Source organism: Chrysemys picta, chromosome 4, assembly GCF_011386835.1.
Source record: "Chrysemys picta bellii isolate R12L10 chromosome 4, ASM1138683v2, whole genome shotgun sequence".
NCBI lineage: Eukaryota > Metazoa > Chordata > Testudines > Emydidae > Chrysemys > Chrysemys picta.
In genome coordinates, this window is record NC_088794.1 from 88589616 (window position 1) to 88609403 (window position 19788).

Consider the following 19788-nt stretch of genomic DNA (forward strand, 5'->3'; position numbering starts at 1 on the left):
ATTGGCATTTTAGGTGTAAGGAAACCACCTTGTATGCCATGTAGGTGCTACTGTAATCCAAACAACCAATGTTGAAAAGGCTTTTGATTTTGTAAATTGGCTCATTTGAGTTCACTGAAAGTTTTGTTTCAGTAAACTTTCAGGCTGCAAGCTGAGTTTCTGTAACTTAGAAGCAGTACTGTGTGGTAGTAGACACTGACTCCATTTTACAGTGCCTCCTGGATCTTTGATATCTAGGGCTCCGTCTGTAACGTGAAGAATTTGCAATAATGTAACTTTAAGCCAACAGCCCAAGCCATCAGAATGGATTGTGTGAGAAACCTCCTGTTTCTCCTGATGGGAATGGCTTCTGTTTTCAAACGAATGTTTTTATTACCTTTTGTTGTACTAATTGTAGATGTACCCTACAATCTTAAAACTCCTTCTTAAAATTTGTATATGTGGGCAGCTGGAAAACCCACTGCCTCTGATATCGCAAACTGGTAGAGGGCCTCAACTTCTCCCATCTATAGCTTTGTCTCTGGACCTCAGCATACCTGACTGGATTGTCATTGGAAAAAATGTTAGCACCCCAGTGGGTACAAATAGACCAATAGCAATTTAGAGAAGTTTAAACTAATCTATTGTACACTGACAAATAGACATAAATTGGGTTTAATCCTATTATGTTATGAAGACCTGGACCAACATTTAAAAATAATAAAAAGATCAGAAATTCCCAATTGTTATGAGTAATGCAGGAAAGGAATTAACAAACTTCAAGGACTCCTGTAATCTTACCACTAGATACTCATCAAATCCCTGGCAATTGAGCATTTAGAATAAAATTGGCTTGCGCCATCCACATTAAATCCAGTGCAGAGCCCACTTTTGTCAGCTGTTTAAATGAGATTTCTAATCATGCACTTGTACCCAAAGATTTGGCAGCATACAGAATGAATTTGATAGGTTTGTGATATTAGCCTTCTCAATCCCTTTACAGCTTATTGAACTGATTGAACGATAGACTTAATTTAAAATGAAACTTCAGAGAAGCATCTCTCTTTGGAGTGGTAAAAACCAATCCAAACTAGAATGTTGGGCAATGGTCCACCCCTGCCCCCCACCGCTGTAACCTCAAAGCATAAAACAGTCGGACAGCTTTGTAGACAACTGTAACGCCAAGGTGATTATGGTGATGACTCACATTTCCCTGTACGGTATCCAGCTATCAGTGCACTTGAAGAGCTGTGCCTTTGTATATGCAAGGAGAGTGTCAGTCAGTGCCCTCTTGCCAGCCAGCTCTGGACTGCTGAGCTCATAAGTGCTTTGGCAGCAGGCTGGGATACTGGTGCTTGAGAAAGGGACTTTGATTCCTAGGCGTGAGAGTTGGCAGCAGAGGAAAGGGTTTTGAGAAGGAAGGGTGAAGTTAAGTATAATATGGGAGAGGGCTAGAGATCAATCCCTGCTTGGTCCTTATAAGACTCATTACAGGAGCTCCACTGAAATTTTGTTGCAAATAGTTGCTCTGATTTTTATGTAGAAATTGAAGCCTGACAATATCTACCAATAAACAAGGGAATATGTAAGGGAGGCCAAGAAGGAACTGGAAAAGTAAGAGTAGGGTGACCAGATGTCCCTATTTTATAGGGCAGTCCCGATATTTGGGGTATTTTCTTCTATAGGTGCCTATTACCCCCCACCCCCATCCTGATTTTTCACACTTGCTGTCTGGTCACCCTAAGTAAGAGGGGCTATTAGAAAAACAGAACCTGCTGAAACTGTAATCTAGTGGTTATAGTAGGGGACTGGCAATCAAGGTTTCTTGGTTCATATCAATTCAGGAAAAGGACCTTGGTATCATTGTGGACAGGTTAATAAAGACCTCTGTTCAATGTGCAGCTGTGGTCAAAAAAGCAAATCTGGTTTTGTGATGGAGAAGAATATGGAAAATATAATGCCATTCTGCAAATCAATGGTGTAGCCTTACTAGTGTGCAATAGTGGTCGCCATATTGGAAAGGATATTGCAGAATTAGAGGGGTTTCAAAGCAGGACAATGAGAATAATTAGGGACCTCAAAAAATTCTCGTATGAAAAGATTGTTTACCTTTAGAAAGAAGAATGAGAGGGCACATGATAGAACATAAAATAACACATTGTAGAGGGGGAACTTCTGTTTTATCTTGTAGCACAAGAACAAGTGGATAGTCAATGAAATTTAAAAATGACCACTTCAGAACTGATAAAAAGGAAATACTTTTTCACAGAACATGTAATTAGTGTGTGGAACTTGGAGGTGACCATTACCTCCCCCATAGGATGTCACTGAGGCTGAGCACTTAACAAGGTTTCAGGAGGTACTGGACATCTATATGCATAGCAAGAACACCCAGAGTTGTTATAATATATGCATATTTTAAAAATGTTTTTGGAAGGGATATAAAATGATCTTCAAATGTTAAGGGCTGTTAAAGAGGTCTGTGGTCAATTGTTCTCAGTGTCCACTGAAGGTAGGACAAGAAGTAATTTGGTTTAATCTGCCTCAAGGGAGACTTGGGTTAGAAATTGGGAAAAACTTGCTAACGATAAGGATAGTTAGCACTAGAATAGGCTTCAAGGGAGATTGTGGAATCCCCGTAATTGGAGGTTTTTAAGGACCGGTTAAACAGCTGTCCAGGATGGTCTAGGAATACCCGGCCCTGCTTCAGTGCAGGGGAGTGGACTTGATGACCTCTTGAGGTCCCTTCCAGCCCTACTTTTTCCATAATTCTATGATTTCTGTTTCAGGTATTAAACAAATATCTACACAGACTAGCCCGCCTTTGCCTCCTGCAGTGTTTGTTTCACCTTTGGGTGAAGCATGTGGTGTTGGCCACTGTTAACAACAGGATACTGACTAGACTGATCACAGGTCCGTTCAGTACAGCATTTCCTATGTTGGGTTTGTTGTTGGCTTTGCACCTTTATACCCACTCTCTTTCAGAGGCTGCACACTGAGTGGTGGTATTGTTCAAAGAAAATTGGTGACTGGTGGTTCCTTTCAAAATAAAATACATTTTAAATCAAATCACTCTTCTGGTGAAAATCTAGGTGGAGGTCAACAATTTAAACTGCATCATTTATCTCTGCAATCTTCAAAAAGTGTCTGGGCTGACTTAAAAACCAAATCAAATATTTTTGTCTCCCTCCTCCCCGACTTTTTTTCACCTCCTTCAGTTTTTAATAAGCGACCGTGACAGAGACCCACAATGTAACCTCCACTGCTCCAGGTCCCAGTCCAAACCCCTCTGCGCCTCAGATGGCCGGACGTACGAGTCAATGTGTGACTACCAGAGAGCCAAATGCAGGGACTCAGGTCTGAGTGTGGTGCATCGAGGCAGATGCAAAGGTAAGTGAATCACAAACTGGTTATTTTGAGATGGGGGGCAGGTGTCCTATTTACTCTAAGGCTGGATTCTGGCATGCTTATGTTAAATAGTACCGTACTCCATGAGTAACCCATTGAAATACCCATGCTCAGCTGAGTATACTCTCTGAATCTGGCCCATAAGTGGATGGAGGAAGGGATGATTGCTTACGACTACAGAGGAAGTAGGGAATATTGCTGATCAAGGGACCAATAAGTGTTCATTGAGCTGTGAGTTTGGGTACACAGAGAACACAGGATCGGTCACCGCCCCCCCCAAGTGGGTTTGCCCTCCTGTTTGCTTTCTGGAGTAGGTGTACTTTTGGGCATGCATATATGTACGCAAAGATGTGTAAGTACAGCAAAGGACTTGGAAGTCTCTTTGCACTGAATTAGCGACATAATGCTTTGTAAGTTTTGTACGACCCCCTTTTTTTGTTCTCTCTGCCACTGTTGCAGCTGTGTGTGGGGGGAGGGGGGGGGAGAGAGGGAAGACTTTCTCTACTTCACAACCCAGCTTCTTTGCACTGCATGATCAAACTGAAGGAATAGTCACAATTTCTCACTCATGGAAATCCAATCTTTTGTCCTAGAAATGATTAGTCCTGCGGTGAAGTTGAAATAATAGAGCTGTGTCTGTGCTGCCCTAATCAGAGGAAGATGGGCTGTAAGGGAGAACACTTATTTGAGCATAAATATCTTTGGCAATCCAGTTAAAGTGACAAGAAAAACCTATAAAAATCCATGTGAAGGGCAAATGGATTATGTTTAAGCCAGACTTTTTTTTGTTTTGAAAGCTTTTTCCCTATCCTAAAAATCCCTCTTTAAAGTCTATAATTTAAAACTTTCTGGAATTTATTTCTTCTAAAATGGAGACCCGTTCTGAACTGTGTGTGTGTGTGTGTGTGTTCACATTTAGTTTAGGGGAAGCATGTGAGAGAGGGTAGCATTGAATGTTGAAAAGTAAGGTTTTTTTCCCCCACGGTAAGGCTCTTGCTACTAATTTTGAGTTTCCTAAACATTTCTTGGTTCTCTTCCCCCCCCCCCCCCACTATGAATAAGAACTTATTGGGTCCTCCTTGCCATCCACAGAGCTGGGAGACTAAACCTGTCGCATCAAAAGATGAACTGCAAATATTTTAAAGCTTTGTTTTTTCCCTTAACATTCAGAAAACAAATATTGGAATTTCCTGTGGGATGGAAACTCTGAATTTCCCTCTGGCCATATCCTCAGAGTGGGCCCCTGCATTACTTACTATCCAAATGCTGCACTTGATTTCAGAATTAATTTCCTTATGGGTCTTTTGTTTCTGTGGTACTTGTATTTTAGTTCTTCAAACATTAATTATTATTCACAACACCACTGTGAGATGAAGGGCTGCTATTATCTTGATTTTACAGATGGGGAGGTGATGCAGAGACACTAATGTCAAAAGCTTAAACTAATTTTGAGTGTCCAATTTGAGATACCTAGAACTTGATTTCTCAGAATACTTTGAATATATGAAGTGCTATTTATATAATACTAAGTGCAGCTCCCTTTGACTTCAGTTGCAGCTGTGAGCGCTCAGTACTTCTGCGAATCAGACACTGGGTGTCTCAGGTTGGGCACCCAGAACACAAGTAACACAATTAGTGGCCACCTGTGAAAATCCTGATTTGTGACTTGGCCAGCATAACACAGGAACTCCTGTGGCAGAGGCAGGGATAGAATCCAGTTCTTCAGGACAACGTTCAGTTACCTTAACCATGAAAGCATCCTTTCTCTTCCTGCAATCCCCTCCCTCATTCACTATTCATCTGCCAATTCTGCAACAAATGAGGCAAGGGTCCTACACACAACAGCTTTTTCACAAGCCTGGTCCAAAGCATAAAGGTGCTAGAGATTGTCAATTAAATGATTAGGTAATAACATGGGTGAAAGTTATTGCCGTCCCCCCCATCTCATTCTCAGAAATGGCTGAAAGGTTTTTGCTGAAACTTCCCCCTCCCCCCCCCCCCCCCAAAAAAAAAAAAAAGGTAGCCAGCGGCAGACAGTCAACATGGAAAACTTTATCCCAAACAGCTTCAGTTTGACACAGTTTGTAATAGAACTCTTTAGAATTTTCATCCCACAGGGAATTCCAAGTTCTTGAAACTGTTGTTGTTGTTGTTCCGCTCCAGCCCTCCAAAGCTCTGGATGAAAAGTCAATCACAGGAGTTTTCATGAAACACAATATTCTGAAAATGGTTTTTGATAAAGTTGGTTTTGTTCTGTTTTTCTAAATATAGTTGAAACATCTCATTTTCAACTTTAATTTTCTATCTTCTAGAAAAGAAGCATGATGACTTCCCACAAATTTTGACAAAAATGTTTCCTGTGAAACATTTCAATTTAATTGGCATATTCTAATGGAAGGCTGTGTGGTTAGCTATGGAACAGTTTATCATGCTGCAGGCCACGGATGAAACTTGTGCAGTCTTTATAGATACACCTATAAGAGTCTAGACCAGTGGTTTTCAACTTTTTTTTTCCCACTTGAGAACCTCTTAAAAAATTTCAAATGGGGGTGCGGCCCCCCTTTGGAAATCTTAGACCTAGTCTGCAGACCTCCAAGGGTCTGTGGACCACAGGTCGAATACCGCTGTTCTATGGTAACGACAACCTTTCACAGACCCCTTAAGCTTAGTCTGCAGACCCCTCCCCCCCGTGTTCCATGGTGGTTTAGACTTTTAGACAGGCACTCTTCACTCTTCTAAATTTCTTCTCATCTTTGGATACATTTGCAGCATTACTATGCAGCTTGGCCACAGACAGACATTTGAGGTTTTTTTCAGTTTGTTATAGCTTTTACTGCTACTTCTTGTAAGTATTCTGCTGTGTGTGCATTTCCTGATGTATCAATTGTTTCTGTAAGGAAGACATTCCCTTCTTCTGTTGTCACACAAGCACATACAACAGGATCATTGTGGACATTGCTCCACCCATCAAGACACAGGTTAACAATTTCACCCTCTAGACCTTTTGCACACTGCTCAATTTCTCTTTCATAAACTTTATCCAGCAATTTCCCCGCAACATCTGCTCTGTTGGATGGACTGTATCCTGGTCTTAATGACTGAACCATGTTAATGAAGTGTGGGTTCTCAATCATACAGAAAGAGTTTTTCATAAACAAACCGGGCAATTTTTTCATCAATTACCTCTTTTTGTAATCTGCTGGTTCTTATCACAAACTTATCTATGGTTGTTTCTGGATGATGGAGGTTTTTTCTCTTTATGCTACAGGTGATATACTGTGGCTGTGACATACATGATGTGACTGAAACACTATCATTGGCAGATAACTGAAATTATAGAAAATCATGGTGATCTTGAAGCTGGATAGTCTTTGGAATCCTCTATGTTGAGAATGGGTTCTCCTTAACAAAATAAGTCAATGCAGTTATTTAATTAGTATTACCATACTGCTCACTTAATGAATGCAATGAGTAATACTGACACTCAGTACTACTTTAAAGGTGAAATTGTAAAAGGAAGATCAGCCTATTTCAGCTATTTATTTATCACAACTGCATCTAAAATGATAGTACCATAGAGTAACAACTAGTGAGTGTGTGTGTGTGTGTGTGTGTGTGTGTGTGTGTGTGTGTGTGTGTGAATTTTTTTTCTCAAACATGAGAATGCAAGAGAAGTCCAGAAGGAAGATAGGCAGTCCTTAAGAAAGAAGTATGAAATAAAAACGTTTACCAACCTGAAGATCCTGCATGTTAAGAGATGTTCCTTTCATCATCTTCAACGCAGCTTCCTCCTGAGAAGGAACACTTCTCATGATGTTTCAATTGGGCAACCAGGCCTTGCATTTCTTTGTTGCACTGTTGGCATTTTGCATGCATGCCTGTCTTAACCGCAGGTAGAGGAACTTCATTAAAATATTCCCAAACTGGGTCTCTTTTATGGCCTGCAGCCATTATAGGTTTTCCCTTCTAATGAGGGAATGATATGGTAGATCTCAAATCAATGAAGGCTACGCTCAGAAAGACCTCAGACTTCTAGAATATGCTGCTCAAACAGTTTCACTTCTGTTTCTACTGCCTGTCCCTCTCTTATCACATTTATCTCCGGACTTCTTCTCCTTGTCCAGATCTATTCTGCCCTCACCAATCTTCTATTCATTGAACTTTTTGAAACTTTTCACTTTTAGAGAGAGCTAAGGGATTGACTCTGTGTACACAAATTTGCAGAGGGACAATAGGGTTGGTTGTCATTTCTCACCTCTATATATTTGTTTATTTAAAAACCATTTTTGCTGTTAACAAACATGTTACCTCTGGAGACACACATCCACAGTTTGAGAACTGCAAAACAAAGCATCTTTGATGGTATCTTCTAGACTGAGCACTGAGTCCCATTGGGTAGATAGAAAGATAAACCTAAATCTATACAGAAGCCCTTGGAACCCCATAAGATTGGGTCCCTAATCCATGAACTATTGGAACTCATTTACAAAACTTTCTTAAACATTACATGAATATATTGTCTCATACTATAGAATTAGAATTTATAATCCCTATTCCATGATGAGAGATCTTTGAGCTATAGTTTTAATTAAGATAGGTTTTTCCTCCAAAAAGCATTTTATCAAAAATCCAATTTAAATAAAAAAAAAATCTAATTGATTTTTATCCACCCTGCCCAAATGTCATTCTGGCCAGGGATGGTTAGTCTTTTTTTTTTTTTTCTTTTTTTTCTGGATACTGGCATGGCTATCCCATGTTCACAAGAGGTTGTGTATCTGAATATCACTACATAGCTAGTCTGTTTGCAAACAGTATTTGTATAACTGTTACCCCACCAATCCAATTGCACTCCTTTCTGTATGCATGCATGTATGTATGCTATAGCCATTTGTTCAGTGGGGTCTTAGATTTGACATGTAAACTCGTTGCTGTGGAGATTCTCTTCTGTACATTTACACGGTGTCTAGTAGAATGGAGCCCCAATCCTGATCACTGGCTTTGCAGCACTTTTGTAATACAAATATCAAGCAGAGGATCAGATCTTGCCATCCTTTCCCTGAGAAGCATCCTGGAAATGGGGATCCAGGGTGGGGGCAATGCTATTCCATATACATAAGGGTGGCCAAATCTGGCTCTACAGAACAGATATGTTGAGTAAGAAGCTGCAGTTTTCAGTCCTCTTCCAAAACCTATCAGCAGCGCTGTAAGAGCATTTTTTTTAAATAAATGTAAACACTAACATAATACTGTGCCTTTGCAGGGCAGAGGGAAGTTTTCTTTGTGACCCTGCAGGTGATCAGCATAAGGCTTATCAAGTATAATATTTGTTTGCCCTTTATCACAGGATAAGCTGGGCCTATGAGGGGTTGAGGTTCCAAATGCTGCCATCACCTGATTCAAGTACTGGCCAGAGTTGAGGCCTTAACTCCTCAGCTCACCCTGTGACACTTTCCTTAGCAACAGGTTGACTGACCTACACCTGATGCAGGAGGGACACATTGCACCCCACCCTCCAACCAGATTGTACTCCATGCAGGAGTCCCCCCTTAGGAAAGGAAGCTAGTGATAGCACATCCTTGCCTGAGAGGCTGTTATGAAAGAGGGCAACTTCAGTTGGCCGCTAGTGCTGTATTGGTCTTACTGGCAGAAGCTGCCTGGGGGATGCGCTCAATTGGAACATCCCCTGCTGCAGCTTTGGTTACACCCCTTCTGCTGCCAGCATTGCCGGATACTGGACCTGTGCTGGCTAGCTCAAGACCATCCAGAGAGAAGGGGTTAGGAGTGTCTTGCACTCCTCTGCCGCCTCTGGTGGACCTTCAACCACCACAGACCTTGACTCTGGCATTTGTTAGTAGAGGCCAATGTCCCCCGGGGTAAATGTAGCCAAATGTTGCCTATAAAATTTGCCACTGCTTATAAAAGTGTGCAGTGGCTGTTACTTTGAGCTCCTGGATCCTCCTTCCAGGAGATGTTAAATTGCCTAATGATTTCAAGTATCAGAGGGGTAGCCATGTTAGTCTGAATCTGTAAAAAGCAACAGAGGGTCCTGTGGCACCTTTAAGTCTAACAGAAGTATGGGGAGCATAAGCTTTCGTGGGTAAGAACCTCACTTCTTGCATCTGAAGAAGTGAGGTTCTTACCCACGAAAGCTTATGCTCCCCATACTTCTGTTAGTCTTAAAGGTGCCACAGGACCCTCTGTTGCTTTTTGCCTAATGATTGTATTTCTAATGTATAGATAAAGATAGTAGGAAAAAAAGTCTTACAACATGGTTTCCCATTGCATCTTTGCACAGCTGAATGTAGCCTCTAGCTATCTTCTGGGGAGCCTGTTGATACTTAAAATCAGAGTGGATTTTTGGTTCCCTTTGCAGATGCTGGCCAAAGTAAGTGTCGATTAGAGAGGGCTCAGGCCCTGGAACAGGCAAAGAAGCCCCAGGAAGCGGTCTTCATTCCAGAATGCAATGAGGATGGATCATTCACACAAGTAAGACTTCAATCAGCCTATGTCTGTTCCTGTTTCCTCTGGCTGGAAGGAATTATCTACTAGTATCTGACCAAAGGGAAATGATGACAAAGGTGGCAAAAATATACAATGGTGGGCAATCACCCCCACTGACTTGGAGTTCAAAAGTCCTTGCCAGTTGATAGCTGTTTGGCCTGTGCAAACATGGTGTTGGTCACTCATGTACCTAAAGGACAAGCCTATTCACCATGACTTGTGTTAATTAGCTCCCTTGTTAAGTTCTTGGTCTGTGCTGGAACTTAACGTGCTATGAGGCTGAGCTCCATGGTCATTCCTCCAGGTTAGGGTTGAGGCTCGCTGACAAGACAGTGTGGGACAAGCTTCTCTGCTGCTGGTCATACTGTGCCTGTTCTGGCAAAAGAGGGCTAGTCTCCAGAGCTGTCAACTCAGCATCTTTCATTGGCATTATATTCACTTACTTGTAAGGAGGACTAACCCCTGCTTTATTGCTTTAAAATCCTAGATCATGTGGGAGTGAATGGTGGTGGGATTTCCAATGTTGTCTTCTGCTGGTGATGAGGGAACAGGCCTATCCAGTAATGGTGCCTCGAGTATCCAAATATGGGATATTCTCCTCTTGCTAGACCTGAGTATGCTAGAATTGCAGATTGTCTAATAGGCAAAAGGAAAATGCCTTAATTTAAGAAGCCGGCTTGGGAAAGTGCCAGCTTGGGAAAGCACCTGCTTCTTACTACTTAAAGCTTGACAACCTTCAGGCTTATGGTGAAATGAGTTTGGTAACAACTTATTCACAGTTTCAAAGATCAACCTTTCCAAATGGTTGAGCAGGGAGTGTTGCTACCAGCTTCCATTGCCATTCCAAACAGTTGTCCTTAACCAGAGGGAAGGCTTCCATAGTGTGGATTTTCAGGGGAAGAATGGTTTGGGGAGACTCCAAGGGTAAAAAAAAATTTAGTCTTGATGCTTAGCTCTCTTCCACTCCAGGCACTGGCATGCCTGTTGCAGTGGCCACTCATGGGAGCTGTGTCACACACTAGTGGCTAGGGAGGTAAAAGGGAGTCATGTGCAGTTTTCTCCTGAAGCTGGGTAAATGGGAGAGGTGAATAGTTTATTGGACTTGGCATAGGGCTCTAAGCCAGCCATTGGAGGCTCCAATCCTGTCTGACTTTGCCCAAGTTGCACAACCCCTCTGCATTAGTTTCCCCCTGGGTAAAATTGGGATAGAATCTCCCTGCTACATAGTGAATTAATTACTCCTCAAATCCCTATGGGTATGTCTACACTATGAAATTAGGTCAAATTTATAGAAGCCGGTTTTATAGAAATTGTTTCTATACAGTCGATTGTGTGTGTCCCCACATAAAATGCTCTAAGTGCATTAAGTCGCTGGACCGCGTCCACAGTATCAAGGCTAGCATCAACTTCCGGAGCATTGCACTGTGGGTAGCTATCCCACAGTTCCCACAGTCTCCGCCACCCATTGGAATTCTGGGTTGAGATCCCAATGCCTGATGATGCAAAAACAGTGTTGCGGGGGGTTCTGGGTACACGTCGTCAGGCCCCTCCCCCTCCGTCAGAGCAATGGCAGACAATCGATTCGCGCCTTTTTACCTGGTTAACCTGTGCAGACGACGTACCACGGCAAGCATGGAGCCTGCTCAGCTCAGCTCAGTCACCATATTTCCTCTGGGTGCCAGCAGACATGGTACTGCATTGCTACACAGCAGCAGCTAATTGCCTTTTGGCAGTAGATGGTGCAGTATGACTGGTAGCCATCATTGTCGTATTCCTCAGTGAGTTCGGTCAGAGGCATCTGGGCAGACATGTTTTGTCTCCTGGAGACTCAGGCCTGCCGGCAGTCCTATTGAACAGTCTTGACGATGATGGCTAGCAATCTTAATGCAGCATCTGCCAAGCACCCAGAAGATGCCGATGGCTATCAGTCAGGCTGGCAGCAGACGGTGCAGCATAAGATCTAAAAGAGAGATGGACCAGATTTGTTCTGTATTCATTTGCTTCCCCCTCCCTCCGTGAAATCAACAGCCTGCTAAACCAGAGTTTTGAGTTCAATCTTTGGGGGGGGGGGCATTCTGTGTGACAGTTGTTTGTGTTTCTCCCTGATGCACAGCCACATTTGTTGATTTTAATTCCCTGTAAACTGTCGTCACTCGCCCCTCCTTCCGTCAGACAATAGTTTCGTGCCTTTTTTCAGCCCAGACGCCATAGCACTGGGATCATGGAGCCCGCTCAGATCACCGCGGCAATTATGAGCACTATGAACACCACGCGCATTGTCCTGGAGTATATGCAGAGCCAGAACATGCCAAAGCAAAACCAGATGAGGAGGCAATTGCAGCGCCGCGACGAGAGTGATGAAGAAATTGACATGGACATAGACCTCTCACTAAGTACGGGCCCCAGCAATGTGCAAATCATGGTGTTACTGGGACAGGTTCATGCCGTGGAACGCCGATTCTGGGCCCGGAAACAAGCACAGACTGGTGGGACCGCATAGTGTTGCAGGTGTGGGATGATTCCCAGTGGCTGCAAAACTTTCGCATGCGTAAGGGCACTTTCTTGGAACTTTGGGACTTGCTTTCCCCTGCCCTGAAGCACCAGAAAACCAGGATGAGAGCAGCCCTCACGGTTGAGAAGTGAGTGGCGATAGCCCTGTGGAAGCTTGCAACGCCAGACAGCTACCGGTCAGTCGGGAATCAATTCGGAGTGGGCAAATCTACTGTGGGGGCTGCTGTGATGCAAGTAGCCAAAGCAATCACTGAGGTGCTGCTATGAAAGGTAGTGACTTTGGGAAATGTGCAGGCCATAGTGGATGGCTTTGCTGCAATGGGATTCCCTAACTGTGGTGGGGCGATAGATGGAACCCATATCCCTATCTTGGCACTGGAGCACCAGGGTACCCAGTACATAAACCGCAAAGGGTACTTTTCAGTGGTGCTGCAAGCACTTGTGGATCACAAGGGACGTTTGACCAACATCAATGTGGGCTGGCCGGGAAGGGTTCATGACGCTCGCGTCTTCAGGAACACTAATCTGTTTAAACAGCTGCAGCAAGGGACTTACTTCCCAGACCAGAAAATAACTGTTGGGGATGTTGAAATGCCTATAGTTATCCTTGGGGACCCAGCCTACCCCTTAATGCCATGGCTCATGAAGCCATACACAGGCAGCCTGGACAGGAGTCAGGAGCTGTTCAACTACAGGCTGAGCAAGTGCAGAATGGTGGTAGAATGTGCATTTGGCCGTTTAAAAGGTCACTGGCGATCATGACTGACTCGCTCAGACCTCAGCCAAACCAATATCCCCATTGTTATTGCTGCTTGCTGTGTGCTCCACAATCTCTGTGAAAGTAAGGGGGAGACCTTTATGGCGGGGTGGGAGGCTGAGGCAAATCGCCTGGCTGCTGATTACGCACAGCCAGACACCAGGGCGATTAGAAGAGCACACCAGGAAGCGCTGCGCATCAAAGAAGCTTTGAAAACCAGTTTCATGACTGGCCAGGCTACAGTGTGAAACTTCTGTTTTTTCTCCTTCATGAAAACCCGCCCCCTTTATTGACTCAATCTCTGTAAGGAACCCACCCTCCCCCTTCCCCCAGCTTGCTTTCAAAGGAAATAAAGTCACTATCGTTTAAAAAAATCATTTAGTCTTTATTAATTGATTATAAAAAGAGGGAGTTTGGGAGGAGGATTGGAGGGAAGGAAAAGGCCACTAAAAAAAGGTTAAAAAAATGACAGCCTTTTGCTTGGGCTGTCCACTCGGGTGGAGGGGAGCCTCCCTCCCCGCGTTCTTACACGTCTGGGTGAGGAGGCTATGGAACATGGTGAGGGGGGTTATACCGGGGCTGTAGCAGCACTCTGTTACCCTGCTGCCGTTCCTGAAGCTCCACCAGACGCCGGAGCATGTCTGTTTGCTCACGCAGCAGCCCCAGCATTGCATCCTGCCTCCTCTGATCTTCCTGGCGCCACCTCTCATCTCGAGCGTCCCTCCTGTCCTCAAGTTCACTGGCATCTTTCCTATACTTTGAAACTGTGTCCTTCCACTCATTCAGATGAGCGCTTTCACTGTAGGCGGATTCCATGATTTCCGCAAACATCTCGTCTCGCGTCTTCTTTTTCCGACTCCTTATCTGAGATAGTCTTCGGGACGGAGGAGGGAGGCTTGAAAAATTTGCAGCTGCTGGAGGGAGGGGAAAAAAAGAGAGAATTTTTTAAAAAGATGCATTTTACAGAACAATGCTTATACTCTTTCACGGTGACCAACACTATTCACATTACATAGCACATGTGATTTCTGTGCAAGGTCGCATTTTGCCTCTTAATATTGAGTGACTGTGGCTTTGCTGCTAGAGATCACAGACGCAGGTCTGGGCAACAGAATTCGGCTTGCATGCGGCCACGGTAAGCCATTGACTTTCGGCTTCTGTGCCCTCCTTTCCCACATACCAAGCAAAGCCCGATGAGTGCTGCAGTTTTCCTGTTAACCTTCAGCAGCAGAAAACAAACTAAGCCCCCCACCCCATCCAATTCTCTGGATGATCGCTTTATCCCTCCCCCCACCACATGGCTAGTATCAGGGAAGATCCCTGCTAGCCAAACGCGAAAAGCTCAGGGCCAATTCCCCTCCCCTCCCGTCCTCTCCCCTCCCACCCCCTCACGCTTCGCTAACTGCAGGGAAGGGTTTCTTTTCAGCCACAGGCAAACAGCCCAGTAGGAACGGCCACCTCTCTCCCCTTAATTAAATTCCCGTATTTCAACCAGGTTACCATGAGCGATATCACTCTCCTGAGGATTACACAGCGAGATAAAGAACGGATGTTGCTTGAATGCCAGCAAACACCAGGACCATACGCTGCCAGGCTTTGTCATGCAATAATACCAGATTACTTGCTACTAGCATGGCGTGGTCAAGTGTCCTACCATGGAGGACAGAATAAGGCTGCACTGCCCAGAAACCTTGTGGCAAGGCTTTTGGAGTACCTCCAGGAGAGCTTCATGGAGATGTCCCTGGAGGATTTCCGCTCCACCCCCAGACACGTTAACAGACTTTTCCAGTAGCTGTACTGGCCGCGAATGCATCCCAAGTCCCCAAGGCAAAGTAATCATTAAACGCTTGCTTTTAAAACAAGTTTTATATTTTAAAAGGTAAACTCACCTGAGGTCCCTTCCATGGAGTCATGGTCTTGGATACTGGGTTGGGAGGGTACTTCAGTCAGGCTGAGAAAAAGATCCTGCCCGTTGGGGAGAACGGAGTGCTGTGTGCTCTCCGTAAGCTCATCGTCCTCCTCCTCTTCCCCGTCCGCAGAATCCTCAGGTGTAGGTGATGAGATTACCCCCGCCTCGGAATCCACAGTCAGAGGTGGGGTAGTGGTGGCGGGCCCCACCCCCCCAGAACTGCATGCAGCTCGGCGTAGAAGCGGTATGTCCGCGGCTCTGACCCGGAGCGACCGTTTGCCTCCTTTTGTTTTTTGATAGGCTTGTCTGAGCTCCTTGACTTTCACGTGGCACTGATCTGAGTTCCTATTGTGGCCTCTCTCCATCATGCCCTTGGAGATTTTTTTCAAGTTTTGGCATTTTGTCTTTTCGAACGAAGTTCTGCTAGCACTGAATCCTCTCCCCATATAGTGATCAGATCCATTACCTCCCGTACGGTCCATGCTGGTGCTCTTTTTCGATTATTGGCCTGCATAGTTACCTGTGCTGATGAGCCATCTGTCGTTACCTGTGCTCTCCACACTGGGCAAACAGGAAATAAAATTCAAATGTTCACGGGGCTTTTCCTGTCTACCTAGCCAGTGCATCAGAGTTCAGATTGCTGTCCAGAGCAGTCACAATGGTGCACTGTGGGATAGCTCCCGGAGGCCAATACCATCGAATTGCGGCCACACTAACCCTAATGCGAAATGATGATCTCTATTTTGGTGCTACTCCGCTTGTCAGGGTGGAGTACAGAAATTGATTTTAAGAGCCCTTTTTATTTTGAAATAAATGGCTTCGTTGTGTGGACGGGTGCAGGGTTAATTCGATTTAACGCTGCTAAATCCGAATTAAAGTCATAGTGTAGACCAGGCCTTACTCCAAACAGGATAACCCCTGCTGGCATCCTGCCCCTGCAATCTTCTGATTAGCATTTTGCTCAGACTGTAAATGAGGGTCCATTGTGAACAATACAATACTCAATTTGCATATGACCAGCCAGAGTGAGATAAGTCTCTCTTCTCCCATGCCTGCCAGGGGTATGTGGTTCACCTTTTGGTGACTTGCTTTAACTTACAGATCTAGATAACAATTTTTAGTGTGTGTATATATACATAACTCTTCACATGTTCCTACAGACATCTCACAATGATTATGATGGTCAGAGTGACTTTGTCACATACGTCTCTAATAAAAGCCTTTCTCTGGCAGACTAGTAGATAAATGCCAGAACCAGGGAATCGCTAACTCTAATGTACCCCTGTGCCCTCTGGCATCAAGAGGTCCTTCGGTCGCAGTGATGTTATGGAATACAGGGGTATATTGGGAGAGCTGCAGGAAGGACCCAGGATTGAAATAGTAGAGGCTGCTGTAGACCAGGATTGAGCTGCCTTTCCAGAGCTATGTGAAGGAAGATCACCCACAGGATACAGCTGCTCTATCCCTTGCTTGCTTAAGCCATTGCTATATTCTCCTACTTCTCCAAAGTCCTGGGCTAGTGTCCTAGCCACTGGGAAATCCTCCTTACTCATGTGAGATAAGTGTGGTTTGCTGGGAAGGAGGCAATTGAGACCAAAAGAGGGATTTCTTCTGTTCCCTGAAGCACTGTTACAAGAAGGACAGAGTGGGCTCAGATGACTTGCGTTCATTACTGTTGCCACAAAGAACTTCAGAAAACCCTTCTCTGATGTTCTGGGCTCATCTTTCAGACAAACCATTTGTTTCCTCTCTAGAGTCTAGGGCATTACAACCAGAGGTGAATGAACCCACCTTGACATTGAGGTTCAGTCACAAGCTATCCAGATTTTTGGACACGTGTCTGAGAGCAATCTGAAAGTTGAGTGCTTCCAGAGAGCCCAGAAATACCACAGGAACAGTCTCACATCATTTCAGTACTTAAGGTCCTGGGCCCATTTGGAACCCAAAATGCAGAGGGACTAAAAATGGAAAATTAATGGTTAAGAAAGTGGAAAATTCATCTGAAACTCAAATTAACCAAGTATCAGAGGGGTAGCCGTGTTAGTCTGAATTTGAAAAAAGCAACAGAGGGTCCTGTGGCAAGTCATCTGAAGAAGTGAGGTTCTTACCCACGAAAGCTTATGCTCCCAGTACTTCTGTTAGTCTCAAAGGTGCCACAGGACCCTCTGTTGCTTTTTTCAAATTAACCAAGGTCATTCTAGCTTTTAGTTCTGATTCACCCATCACTAATCACAAGGGAAGGTGTAACACACAAGGTCAGAAAGCAGAGTTGCTTTGAACAAAACCAATGTTTATCACTTTCCTCCCAGGGGTCCAGTTAGACTCAGTGGTAATCAGGAGGGCATCAGGTAGTGCCTCTCCTCTACTTGCCTGCTGTGATCAAAACAAGTCCACACTACCACCATTTCAACCTTACCATCTGGGTAAATTATTTCCCATCACAATAGCTGTCAACACTTAACCCAGTGTAGTACAACCAGGCTGATGAAAGGTAAGTTTTATTCACAACACAATGTTTGATTTGATTTAATTGCATGCAATTGAGAATTAATTCATGTTGGGCAAAGTTGTATGTTACTTTAAAGAGGTTTCTATTTCCTGTGTGTGTGTGTGTGTGTGTGTGTGTGTGTGTGTGTGTGTGAATTCCTTTTCAAGCTGTATTTAACCTGCTGTGATCTTCCTAAACAATACAGACTGTACTGGGTAATCTGTACTTTTTTGCTGCTTAGTGCCATAGGGCTTGTTGCCATGGGCTCAGGGAGAATTACATTCTTCATAGTTTTCCCCAAGCAGGTTTTCAGAAAAGGTGGTTGAGGTTTAAACAAAATCAATTACAGACAAACGAAAGTGAATGTTACTAATCACATTGCTGCTTTGGGTGCATGGCTCAGTGTGGCTTTTCATGGCATGTCTCGTTTTGTCCCTTCTGTGTCCACTGTCAAAGTTGGACCCCTTTACTTGGCAAGCTGGCATTCATGTGGTTGACCGCAATCCCAGAAGAGCAGCATTTTTTTCAGTGCATTACTTTACTTGGAGTTTCTTCTTTCCAAGAAGCAACTGCTGGCACAGTGGTCTACCAGCCTTGCTGTGGTACAGAGTGTGCTCTTAAATCTAGTGCTTCACATATGCTTTTCTTAGTGACCTGAGGCTTGGAAGTTAAGCTGATACTGATTGTCAGGAATGTCTTTTGCTCATGTTAAGCAAGCTCACATTCTAACATCCTCCTATATAAGGCTGATTTGATAGAACACATTTTTGTACAGGGGTTCCTGCACAGTAACTTTATTCCTTACCAAACTAGCCGTTCAGACAGGACTTCTGCATATTGCTTGCCCCTTTGAAGGGTGTTGTATTACAAAAAGGGAGTGCCATCTCTGATTCCTTTCCCTAGGGATGTCAAAATATTGGACCCCAATTCTGCAAGATACTGATCAACTCATGCGAAGTACTGAATGAGTATCCTCTGCTCCCAATGACTTCTGTGGGAGCAAAGAATGTTCAGGACCTCACAGGGACTGAGCCCCAATTTTGTAGCATTTCTGATAGATAGCTTCTTTAGAATCCCCAACAGTAGAGCATTCCACACTCAAGAGCAGTTTCCTGAAGCAAACCAAAGACTATAGATCTCACTGTGGTCACATGTTGAGTATTCCTTACTTCTGTTTGGTATGCATTGTGTAGGAAAGATTGCAGTAGTTTTGTTACCAGTGAGAGGTGTTGTGGCTTCTAAAAGGATGTTGGAAAAATCTGAAGAGGATGTGGAAAAGCGCTACAATAATGATTTGAAGTCTGAAAAACATGCTGTGAAGGGTTCTCTTCTCCCCACCCCCCAGGTGCCATCTAGAACTGGGGTACCACTGAATCCACCTGACCCACTAGCCTGGGCTCCCTTTACACTGTACTGCTGTGACAGGCTCTCAAGCCCCTTCCAGTGCACAAAGGTAGGGACACTCAGCTGCAGCTTCACACAGATGCTGAGATCAGCTCTGCATGGGAAGGCTCAGCTAAGGAACTGCCCAGTTACTCAAGTGCACACTCCCCTTTGAAGGGTAAACACACAATTCTATAATCTTGTGCTGCACAGGGAACTGTAAAGTGTAAGCTCATGAAATTCGCCTCCTCCCTCAATGTGGAGGAAGATATGCAACAGCTTTGTGTCCTCAGTTAGGATTTCCACACACTGGTGTTTAGACACAATAAAAACACATTCATTACAAAAGAGATTTTTAGCGATTAAAGTATAGCAAACCAATCAAAGCAGATTACCTAGCAAATAAAACAAATGCAATCTAAGCGTAATATACCAAAGAAATTGGATATGTATAGCAAATTCTCACTGTAAATGTTTTTAGGCAGATTGCAGAGATTCTTGAAGGCAAGCTGCACTTGCTTGCAGATTAAAACTCTAGGTATTCCTTTCACAGGCTAGAAATCCCTCTAGCCTGGGTTCAACCCTTCTCCCACAGTTCAGTCCTTGTTTCTCAGGTGTTTCCCTGACCAAAGGAGACTCTTGGAATCAGTGAAGAAGAACCATGATGATGTCACTCCCCTGCCTTAAATAGCTTTTGCATATGGCGGCAATCCTTTGTCTCCCAGTTTTACTTCTTACCCCTTTCAGTGGAAAAACACTGGTATTCTGTGATGGAGTCCAGTACCAGGGGACTTGGTCACATGTCTCTGTAGGGCCATAGCAGCCATGACTCGGAGGCTGTTTGTAGCGTCC

General features: G+C 44.2%; 1 protein-coding gene across 11 annotated transcripts in view; it reads left to right on the forward strand.

Annotated features, from left to right (window-relative positions):
* Nucleotides 1-19788, forward strand: part of SMOC1 (SPARC related modular calcium binding 1) — a 206074-nt gene that overhangs the window by 93656 nt on the left and 92630 nt on the right. For 10 of the 11 annotated variants that reach the window (XM_065592953.1, XM_065592950.1, XM_065592959.1 and 7 more), the window contains 2 exons: nt 3198-3369; nt 9761-9873. In XM_065592953.1, the coding sequence (XP_065449025.1) occupies nt 3198-3369; nt 9761-9873 (285 nt within the window). Of the gene's footprint in view, nt 1-2765; nt 2893-3197; nt 3370-9760; nt 9874-19788 lie in introns of those variants that run through there. The other variant, XM_065592955.1, reaches the window with a different exon arrangement.